The 12,272-nt window shown below is 39.0% G+C and overlaps 1 protein-coding gene across 2 annotated transcripts in view; it reads right to left on the bottom strand.

The window, feature by feature from the left end:
- The window catches only part of DDX10 (DEAD-box helicase 10), a 329,406-nt gene that overhangs the window by 151,425 nt on the left and 165,709 nt on the right, over positions 1-12,272 (bottom strand). For both annotated transcript variants that reach the window (XM_035008875.1, XM_035008874.1), the window contains exon 16: positions 10,458-10,514. In XM_035008875.1, coding sequence (XP_034864766.1) covers positions 10,458-10,514 — 57 coding nt within the window. The remainder of the gene's footprint in view (positions 1-10,457; positions 10,515-12,272) is intronic.

Raw genomic sequence — 12,272 nt, 5'->3', positions numbered from 1 at the left:
GTAGGCATATGTCCAGCTTTGCAGACACTGCCAAACATCTCTCCCAAGGAGTTGTGCTATTTGTCCAGAAAAGCTCAGGGGGATACTGTGATTTTGCACCTAAATATACAGTGATTTAGGACAAGAAACAGAGATAAGTTCCAGATCTCATAATTTAATACCACTCTCTCCTCAACATTGCAGATAATGCTCAAGGCAATCAGGCTGAGATTTATTAATGTACAATCTGAAGGACAGAAAACAGATCAACACTTCAACAGTACCAGAAGACCTCTGCCTTTCAGGTCCTGAGACAGAAACCAGAGGGTTTTTTTAACCTTCTAAATGAGGTGTATGACCTTAACCAAGTCACTTACTTACCTAGCTTCTCTGTAGTAAAGCTTTTTCAACTGTCAAATGATCGTAATGCTTCCACTTATTACATAAACCGATAAACCTTGATGGAAGCATTTTGAAAAGGATAAAACACTGTGATGGTGTCGACAATCTACAACAACACAGTCTATAAACAGCAAATTCTAGAGCTCTCTTCAAGTCAAGAAACTTTTGGATCCTGTAATATATATCAATAATAAAGAGCTACTAAGCAAAGGGAGAGATATTTCAGCGCAAAACACTGGAGACACCTGGCTACAACTTTGCCCAAAGAAAGAAAACATGGCAAACAGGAATTAGTTAATGTTGCTGGTAACAATAACTGCAAGAATAACAATAATGAGATTAGCTTATTAGAGCTTAATGGTCACAAAGCATTTCATATAGAATAGAGGATTGAAAAAAAAAAAGGTGTCAGTGAGAAAGACAAGTTCTCAATGCTATTTTCAGTACATTCGATTATCTCCAGGAGCAAATTCTTCTAGCCACTTTTCTCTTTTGAACGCTGGCTTATAGTGCTCCAACACAAGTCTTTATGGCATCGAGAAGGGGCAGGAAAGCTTGGCTACTCTACAGCTCGCTCACAACACCACAGTAAGTTAAAGTTCACCCCCCAAAAGAGCTTTCCTTATTCACAAAAAAAGTATTTCACACAGCACTAGTGGATACCAGAAATATTTGAAAATTAGGAATCAGCTTCATTCTCTCACCCATCTCCAAAATCAGGAATGGTCTTTAGGACTGAGCATAAAACATATCCCCATTTTCTTTTTCCTATACTCACATTTCTTTTTTGTTTCTACTATTCCCTTTTCCCAACTTCCTCAAGAAGACTGAGGACAGCCTTCCTGTTAAGAAATACTGGCATCCTCTTCCTCCCTTGTTCTCCCTGCCACTGATGGTCTTAAATTCTAAGTGTTGCAAGTACGGCTGATGCCATTTACACACCATTCTGTTTATCTCCATCTCTTCTGATAAAAAAGGACACTGAACACCAAACTATGTACAAGGTGACAATTCTACATTTGGTGTGTCATTTAAGAAAAGATAAGAAGGTACTATGATTTTAGCAATACAAGTTCATATTTTGATCATCTTAACAGCCTTTACATACTTTTAAGTTATTATTTATATATATCAGATATATACATATATATATGATATTTAGAAATTCATTCTTGGGATAGCCAATGTTGGGTGTTTATGAGAATCTGAAAAAATCTCTAGCAATAACATGGAGAACCCACAAAGATTCTTGTACCATACTCTGAGAATCATTAAAATCAAGATTTATAAGTAATTATCTATTCCTAGTATAAATGAAAGGATTCAGAGTTGTGAAGCAAAATCTTAACAAGAAAGGAAAAAAGGACCCACATGCACTTTTTCCCCCCAGTAATTTGAGATTTATGTATACTGTAAGAAATTACGACAGTATAATCTCCCAAAAGACACTAACAGCTTTACAGCCAAAGTTGTCATGCACATCATTAGTGAATGGTAATACGTATAAAAATATGGGCCAATGATTCTAAGCATCAGCCTCCATAAACATGATGGCCACACACACACACGTACACATGCTCACAATGGTTTCTACAAAGTAGGGTATGTGTTAATGACCACACAATTACCAACTGACCACAATGATTCAGACAGTTAATTTGTTCTGTTAGAGAAGATATTTCTACAAACCACCAACTCAGCATATAAATGTCAAATTATCTCTAACCCGAGATTAAGCAGAATAAAGCACAATGAGTATAAAGGGCATCATAGGGACTGACTTACTCTGTTTTGGTCCAATCTGTACTCAGAGTCCTATGTATTGGAATGGACCTAAATGACCACTCAAATGAGCAGAGTCCATTAGAGCATTTAACAATACAATTATTATTAACATATAGAAAGGGGTAATATGTATGTACATAAGTGGGTACCTATATACCCACACATATACAGACACGTATATACACATATACATATATGTGTAAAAGAGTAAGAGAGGGAGCATAAGCACATGAGTACTTTTTGGAGCATCCAATTCAAATGTTTTGAGTCTATTTTCCCTAAAATGCTATCCGGTTATAACATTTTATTTTGCATGTTTTATAAAAGAAACAACATTCTTTAAGAAGTATTAGAAGAAACACCTGAATTAGTCATTAAAATTCTGTCTCAAAAATTCTGTCTCAAATTAACCTGATATTGCAGTGCAAGTTTAAAAGCAACAAGCCTGACTTGTTTTCTGAAAAATTCCTTCTTGTTCTCAGGGTTCACAGCTTGCAAAGTACAGGTTTACAATCACCCTTAATCTTAACACCCACTGCTCAGCTCTGTTGTTATGAATTAGGAGGTAGACACAGACCTGGATCTGAGTCCTAGCTTTCCCATGGTCTAACCACATCTGAATTAGGTTGTAATTATTCAGGCAAACCATGTTCAAGACCACCAAATACAATATTCACCATAATGCTGCCAACAGAGAAGTTTTAACAGAATTCCCTGTTTGGGTTGATCAAAAATATTTATGAGCAAGGTACTAGCTGACAGAGTGAAGTCACAACTTCTACGAGGTTAAGGCAAGGAAGGTGAGAATCAGGATCAAACTGCTACAGATTATCCCTTCTTACCACCGGTAAGATAGGGGAGCTCTGTATATTCTAAGTTAGATAAAAGAAGGGAAGAAAAGGAAAACCTTTAGGTACATATTAGGACATTTCGACCTTTAAGATTATTAAATTCTTAGCAAACAGAGTATTGGTCAAATATTCTAAAGAGATGCAGACCACCTGCAAATCATTACATTCTGTTTTAATATTAAGATCTATAACCTTAGCATAGGTTAATGGATTTGTTAGCACTTACCTGTTAATGCTGTGTCAGTCACAGACTCCTTGAAACCCAGGAGCTGGACCCATAGCAGCAATCTGAAGAGCCCTGGGCATCATGGGTGCAACCAGTCTGGCACAAATTTAAATGGGTGTGGTGCAACTCCACGGTATTCTATGGGTCCAGCCCCTGTTTCTTAGTACCTACTGTAAGATGGAACTAAATGTAGATAAAAAGAGCGACTTCAGGAGAAAAATCGGTTTACTTCCAACGTCTGCGTTAGCCTTTATGATTCTTATATTCTTTATGCTCTTTACTGCTTTAGATATAAGGTGACAACATGGCCCAACGCTTATGCGTCAAGGGTTTGAAGTCCTGTATGTCTTAGCCGCGGATCTTCAGAAAGTTGCATAAATTTCCTAAACCTCAACTTCCTTCTTTACAAGATGCAGATAATAACACCAGTTAACTCACAGTGCTATTTGTAAGGATTAAAGCAACAATGTCCACAGAGCCTCTAATCACAGTATTTGTAACACAGCACGCAATCAATGAATGACAGCAGCTACTAACTACTGTTGTGTTTTACAATGTCCATAAAAATTATACCGCAAACTCATGTTCCTATTACCATTCCTATGTATTCTCCAGGAAAAAAGGGGGATATTCTTTACAAAAATCTTTTTGATAAATTTAACATTGATGCTACTGAAACTTTCAGTATTACTTGGGTTACAGTCTTTAATAAGTGTTGAGACTGTGACTGAGAGTACAGTATTAATAACTTGCTTTTATTATATTTTTATACATGATACCTTAATTAAATCTAATAAAATTCTAAACTACATGCAGTGCTCTTTGGTATTTCCTATACTGTTATACCGGGGGGAAGGGAGGTTAAGGTAGAATGAAAAACACACGTAAGCACCCAGAGACCTAGGGGTTAGCCAGTTATTTAACTGTTCAGATCTTAGAAGAATCACCTATTCATAAAACCCTTCACTTCCCCATTTGAAAAATAATGATTTGGAATACAAGAGTCTTCTCTTTAAAGGTTTGTATTTTGGGGTGGGAGTGGGGAGGTGGGAATGGAGAGTTAGCTTTTCATGGGCACAGATTTTTGTCCAGGATGAGAAGGTTCTGGAAATGGGTAGTGGGGGTGGTTGCACAGCAATGTGAATGTAATTAATGCCAAACAATGCACTTAAAGATGGCTAAAATAGTGAATCTTATGTATATCTTACAGCAATAAACAATATTCTAAAAGAATTTTTAAGGCTGCGCCCTGTATCCCATTAAGCCATTCCTTCACCCACTCAAACATTTATCAAGTGCTTATCATGGAACAAGCACTGTGAGGAAGACACCAAGAACAAGACTTAGAGCTGAGCAGGAAAAGACAGACACGTATCCAAGTAAGTGCCATAAGCCATCAGACGCTGCATACAGGAGACTGAAGTGGGAGTTATAAAAGCGGAGGTCCATTTTATCTGAGGTGGTCAGAAAAGTGTTCATAAAAGGGAGGAATCATAGGCTGAGTCTTAAAAGATCAGCACGTATTCACCATGTGGAAGGTATTATAACCAGCACTGTTCTTTCTCCCATAGTTAACTTTAAATCTTCATGACTGGAGGACAATTCTCTGACGTGGGAGACTAAAAGCATCTCTTAAGTGATCCACAATAGTTCAAAGTTCAAATTTAGTACTCCCCTTCTTTATTATCAAGAAAGAAAGAGAAGGGGAAGGAAGCGAAGGGCAGGGAGGGGAAGAGAGGGAAAGAGAGGGGACGAGAAGGAAAAGGAGTCATTACATTAATAGCCACGCAAACCAAACCAACACTAGAATCACAATAAAAGCTAAACCTATTTGGGTTTTCATTGCTCACCTTGGTAGATATTAAAGGGGAAAAAGCATGTCATCTAAAAGACTCTGTGTTGTTTATTTAAAAAGTAGAAAGATAGCGTAGTGGATCTTACTATAGCACTAAAGCAAGGTATTATTTGAGCAGTTTGCTCTGAGAAAGAGAACGACTCATTTAGGGCACCATTAAATCAGTGATTGTCTCAGGGGCAGCAAAGGGCAGCTTAGAAGGGTTCAGTCCCTTCAAATGTGAGAGCAATTTACTTTGAGGGAGGACCTTTGCTTTCTCTGGGAACTGGGACTATTAACAAACCTATGTTTCCATTATCCTGTTTTTAATTTTACCAAAAGTTGTTTGGTTCAAAATAAACTGACCCTCTAGAGCCCTTGAAATCCTAACCATATTAAAAACAAAGTAAGAGACCAGTAAAATGTCAAAACTATGAAATGCCAGAAAAAGGGGAAAAAATGGGGAGGGGGGTGCAAGGGTTATATGAAACACATGGAATGAGGAGAAATTTCCCCCCAAAATGAAAAATTTTAATTTGGTGTCAGTCAATAAAATGCTGCCAAAAAGGAATAAATACAAAGGTTTAGGACCTAGGAATGACCATTACCAACATTTATTCTTTCTTTTTTTTTTTAAAGATTTATTAACATCTCTTTGTAGCTCTGTAAGGAAAGATAACCCTTCAGCAGATAAGACTGCAGTAAGACGTGAGAGAAAACAAAGGAATTCTCCACGAATGTCGAGAAAGGCTGAGGACCCATATTAGGAAATGCACTGAGTACAATGCACACATTTTTGTTACGTATCTCGGCTCAGATCACGGTTATATGGGAGCACAAAAATGTAAATATGATTACAAGTGACTCTGTCATATACTCCCTTCATTTTACATATGGTGATAAGAAGCCAGAGGGGAAACGACATGTCAGGAGGCACCCAGCAACACGGAGAGAGCCCACTTCCTAGTGTCAGCTCAGAGCTCTCTCTTCATGGATTTGCTATTAGTCATTTTCTACAAGCAGCTGCCAGCCCACGTACATAAGTCAGGTTTGTTTTAAAAGGGTAAAAAGTAACTTATCAAGAAGGAGCATGGAGCAGTAACAGTACCAGGGTATGAGGTTGCAGAGAGCGCGAGTACACATGTCATTTCTGCCACCGAGGAAGCCAGTGATGAGGGGTAAGTCTTTTACTTGCTTCTAGACTTAATTTATTTAATATTAAGTATGTATGTATTTAAGAAGAGCCATTATTTCAAACAAAAGCTCCCCTGGAAGCTTAGTATATACATGAAGGAAAAAATGGAGCTGCTCTGACTGAAGTCAGAATGGGAGCCCACGGTCCTGCCCCAAATACCTCTACAGAACGCCTAGGCACTCAATGTACTGTTTACAACCCAAACTACTGGAGTAGATCAGTGGAGGCCACACTCTTAAATGTCATGGACCAGGAAAAGTTCAAAAAAGATTTCAAAGGATGGACAGAGGGTTTTTGCTTTGTCGAGTAATGACAATTAAAATCATCATTATTTCATAAATAAAAGGATATTCCAAAGCCAAAAAAAAAAAAAGAGAGAGAGAAGGTCCTCTCAGAATGAATAAATACAGCTGTATAAAACTATTAGTGACCAGAAAAAAAGATATGATAGACCAGTGGATGAGGAAACCACTCTAGACCATCTCTCAGGCCTACTCATGTTCTAAAGTTACACAACTCCTACTTCTTTGGATCCTATATCCTCAAAGAACTAATTGTACCACCTCAGGTATCCAAAAAACTGTTTCCCAAGTCTACTATTTGTTAAGCAAATAAATAAAGTGTCCCAGGGTCACTTTATTGCCTTATTAAACAAGGCAATAAAAACCAGAGAAAATTAAGCTAAAGTTTACAACTATAAAACTTCAATCTCAGAAAAGGCCATCACTTTAGTTATTTTGATATAATTTCCCCCATGCCTAAAAAATAACTTTACCATCTGTAATATATTCAGGCAAAACGTAACTTCCCAGTGTTTAAGTTCCTCTGAGCTGCTTCCCACTCTTTATTCCTCCACACTCACTGTTCACTTTTACCAACCTCATACTTCTGTTTAATAAACTCTACTTTCTGTTCAAAAGCAGCACAGCACTGAGATATTCCTGGGGATCTGTTTCCTCAAGGTTTGGCACTGTTGTTCCTTTCTTTATACATTTCTGCAAAATCGTTCCAGACATTAGAGGTTGGTACAAGCACTTGTGACCACCAAAGTGACAAGAGGAAATCGAGCTGAAGGATGAGGTGAAGCTGTATTTCCAGGATTATGTCACCTCCCTGAACCTAAAGAGCAATGTGATCTACTGATCATTGCTACAACTGTTTTTTCCACATCTCAGTTTAAAATTTCTAAGTTATAAGAACACACAACATCCTGGTAAAGTAAAAAGTCCATTTTGCAGTTCAAGTATTTCTCTGCTAAACAAAGTTTTGATACTCCAAAGACCTCTATCTTCCGGATCACTAAGCCCCAGACACCCAGAAAACCTCAAGGGTTTCCTATGCGAATCTCAGATCTATCTTTTAACAAAGAGTAGCCTCAGATTCCTGAGAGGTCCATTCCAACTTTGTTTCACTGCACTCCATCTTCAAAGCAATGTTTCTTAGGAAGACTTTCTATGTCGGAAGAGATAACCACCAACCATGCTTTATAAAACTGAAACCTCACATTATCATTAAGCCTTCACCTTTGGGGGGCAATAAAGACAAATCCATTAACTTTCCTTCGAACACTATTTTTTCCAATTAAAAACAATACTCTGCGTCTTCTATGTTCCTCCTCATGGAAGATGATATTGGCTGAATGGAGCACAAAACATGGTCGAGAGAGCCCTGGGAGTCTCCCTCTCTCGCACCGTCAGCTGCTGTGCACCAATTCCCTACAGAGCTCTAAATGGGTATGACTACACGTCCTGCGACAGCAGGTCTGCAAACACCACTTCCTTTCACCACCAAGGCGTCTTCTGACTATCTTGTAGGTCCAGTAATCGAAAGATGCTCTAGCCTGAAGCTGACCAAAGGGCCTCATAAGGCACAGCCACAAGTCACACAGTGATTATGTGGAAATATATTAAAGAGAGGATAAAGCTTACTTTAAAACTAAATTATCCATCATTTAAAGCACATGCACAAAGACAATAAGGTCACCTGATAATTCACACCATGTATGTCTTCTTAGACATCACAGAACATAGGGCCATCACCCCTTTTTACAGAGTCGCTCCCAATAATATCTTCTGGGTCTGTTTCCAAAGGGGCACCTGAAAAGCCTGAAAAGGGAGCCTTCATCCAACCACTTTTTTTTTTTTTTAAGATTTTATTTATTCATTTATTTGACAGAGAGAGACAGTGAGAGAGGGAACACAAGCAGGGGGAGCGGGAGTGGGAGAAGCAGGCTTCCCGCCGAGCAGAGAACCTGATGCAGGGCTTGATTCCAGGACCCTGGGATCACGACCTGAACTGAAGGCAGACGCTTTACAACTGAGCTACCCAGGCGCCCCCCAACCACTTTCATTTGAAAAGAAATGAGCCGCAAAAGGTAGATCCAAGCTAATTCCTCGGGACTCCAACAGTCAGCCTGAATCTGTCACTGCGGCCAGTCCTTGGTGTCTCGTGGAATGTTTGGGTCCTGGCTACAACCCGGCCACTCATCCCGCTGCTCAGATCACCTGGGAGCAGCAGTCGAGGTTGTGAGCATCACTAAACCACAGCCTCTGTCTACTGCGGGCTCCTGGCCTAGCAGCAAAGCCACGGCAGCAGTAGAGCCTCTTCTGTTTATCTCCAGGACAGGCCTCAGTGGTTGGACAGAAACGAGGCGTCCTCATTCCCGGATGTCAGGAACAAGTGGATGACAAACAGGGGTTAGGGAGTGAAGGGTATGCCTGGCTTGGGGAGTTCACTTTAGAGATCTGCCCCAGTGGACCGGAACTGACAGCCATCGCCAGTTTCTCTGTTTGTATCCCAGGTGGTATAGCATCAAAACCAAATACACACGTACGCCAACTGACAGAAAGATGAAAGAAGAGGCACAAGAGGCAGCCCCACGGGTGAGAACAATCTGTGACCTAAACCACCACACAGGTGAAGGCTACAGTGTCAACAAGAATAAAACAAACCGTTTAAGCAATATACACAAATATGCGTGAATACACACAAAGGAAATACACTAAGCAGGTTTTCTCCTGGCTCCAGATTACATCTTTCACTTTAGAATTTTACGTGCAAAGTGAGAGAGCTTCTTAGTGAAATAAGTTTAGTTTTATGCTGAGCATGCAATATTCATAAATATCAAATGCTTTCGTTAGATCTAAAGTTTTCTTCTTAAATTTAAATTTTTCCCACACTAGCCCCTAAGATGCAATTTCAGCGCCGTGACGGTGCGCATCTGCATTTTAAGAGCATACACAGAATCCGCCCCCCGATTTCGCAGTCAGGCCGCACACACTACAGCTCTCGTTTTGGGCACCTTTGAAGACAGAGTGATATTTAATACTGAATATAAGCAGTCTTTTCATCTTACACTGCAGAGTAATTGCTTCCCACTTCAGAACTATAAAATGAGTTATCATCTCTGACTTGCTCTCTGAGTGCTATGGCCAGCATGGAAAAAATGACAAAGAATATTATGGGCTTACTCAAGGGAGTCGGATCTTTGCTAACTGCCAAGAAGAAATCATGGCTAGTCAGGCATAGCACGAGGAGACACGGCATGAGAAATGACATACGTTACTGGGTCCTGGTTCTAGGGAGTCATTTGTACTCAATGCAGTCGGAATGTAGAAGCTGAGCCCTTCTCAGTGTCAAACCCCCCAGATAAAAATTAGAGCTGCACATGGATGGTGTTCACAACAGGACATATAGGAGTGATACTGTGCATATACACTTGCTGAAAATTTTTGCTTACAGAAAATAGTGAAGGCATGTGATACGGAGTGCTTCCCCCCAGATCCCAGGAAAGGAAGCAACCAGTGCCTTCAGAGTTCTCTATTATCGAGGTAGGTCCACACAGCTGTCTGCCTAGTGGAAGGACGGCAGAGTTTAAAGTCCTGTTGAGCTTGGCCCACAAAGCCAACAGTCTCCCATATTTAAAAGGCACAAAACAGAATGGGAAAAGGTGGCGGGAGTAGTAGGATAATGGCCAATAAGCAAATTATCTTAGGTATTTTTCATTCTGCATTACAGAGGAAAGAAACAAACAGGAGAAAGTAAATGACAGGCACACATGGACTTATACCCAATTTGAACGTCATGATGTATAAATAAATATAAAAAATGCATATGGAAAAGCAGAGTACTTAAATCCCATTCAATGTTAACAACATTTTTCTCATAAAAAAAATCAACCCTTACCTTTGCTTGTTTCTTACTGGCTTCTCTTCTGGCTTCCCTTTCCTTCAGTCTTTTCTCCTATAAAAAAAGGGGGAAATTAGCAGCATATAAACTTTTGTTTATTACATGTAAATCAGACTACACATTCTTAACATTTTTTTTTAAAACCAACTGACATCTGACATTCATTTTTCAATAAATATTTACTAAATGCCCAAGATGGGCTTGGCGTAAGTAATCGTAATCATTAAGTATGTGTCAAACAGATCTGGAATCAGATCACAGTTCTACCACTTAATAGCTGTGCAATTTTTGGCAACTTATTTATATTTTGTAATTCATTTTCTCATTGAAACATGAAGATAACAGGAGCACACAGTTCATAAAATTGGTATAAGAATTATATAAAATACTATGCATAAGTGCTTGGCACAATGTCTGACATATGACTGGTATATAATCAATGTCAGCTATTAGAATAAATAGGGAAAAAATGCGTTAGTGACTATTTCCCTTTTTCTCTAAAAGGAAAATTTATAAAGGATATGAAATCCGTTCTTAGAAAAGGAACAACATTTTCTCAAACAAAAAACAATGGAAGATCATTCTCACAAAGCATGTTATTTTATTAAATTGTTTTCTAATTGCCCCATTAAGTTTTCCAATGATCATAAAATAGGCAGAAAATGCAACACTAACATTTTTAAAAATAAGAAAAAAATTAGTGTGTACAATATTAAAATTCAAAACAAAATAACCGGCTAAAGGTGAAAAGAATTTTGGGTTTTTTTAACGATTTTATTTATTTGAGAGAGAGAGAAAGACAGAGAGAGTGTATGCACAAGCAGGAGGGAGGAGAAGAGAGAGGGAGAAGCAGACTCCCCGCTGAGCAGGGAGCCTGACACCCCGAGATCATGACCTGATCTGAAGGCAGATGCTTAACCAACTCAGCCACCCAGGCACCCCCCAAAAAACTTTGTTTTAAATAAAAAAAAACCTCTTTTTCTCTTCAAAAACAAAGTGCTGAAATAATAAAAAGGCTAGACTTGATCCGAAGTTCATAGCCAACAATTTATATTTGTAAAAAATTTTAATGAACTGCTAGGTCAACGTAAAAGCTGAGTAAATAACAAGTAATTTCCTTTTTTTTTTTTTTAAAGATTTTATTTATTTATTTGACAGACAGACAGAAACAGCGAGAGAGGGAACACAAGCAGGGGGAGTGAGAGAGGGAGAAGCAGGCTTCCCGCCGAGCAGGGAGCCTGATGGGGGGCTTGATCCCAGGACCCTGGGATCATGACCTGAGCCGAAGGCAGACGCCCAACGACTGAGCCACCCAGGCACCCCACAAGTAATTTCCTTTTATGACCATGATTCACTATTACAACATTTATTAATATGAGAATTAACAAGTTTTTTAAACCCGGGCACTCTGCTGTTACCATGATGTTGTACGTACACATGACGTTCTCCAGATTCAAAAGCCAATTCTAACGCATCCTCTGCAGACCTGAGGCTGCTCTGTTGCTCCCAGCACTGAGAAAGACAGTCAATTACTATGATCTACTACCTTATCTAGGTTTATAGACTCCTTTATGACAAACTGAGAACATGAAAGTCTCAAAAAGGATTAAATAATAATTAGTGCAAAGAGATGGGGGGTCCACAGAGCTTATAGATTCAGTTTCTAGAGCTCCAGATTACACAGTAAGAAAGTTAAATTCTAAGGGAAACTAACAAAAATTCACATTCACATAGCAACTGTGAATGTCTCACACCCCTAAATAATGCATAATGTTAAATTATTCCTTTCTGTTATTATTCTTTCTCTAACCC

Source organism: Mirounga leonina, unplaced genomic scaffold (assembly GCF_011800145.1).
Source record: "Mirounga leonina isolate KUSES-001 unplaced genomic scaffold, KU_Mleo_1.0 Mir_153, whole genome shotgun sequence".
NCBI lineage: Eukaryota > Metazoa > Chordata > Mammalia > Carnivora > Phocidae > Mirounga > Mirounga leonina.
The sequence above is the reverse complement of the archived record's forward strand: the minus strand, read 5'-3'. Positions and strand labels throughout refer to the sequence as shown.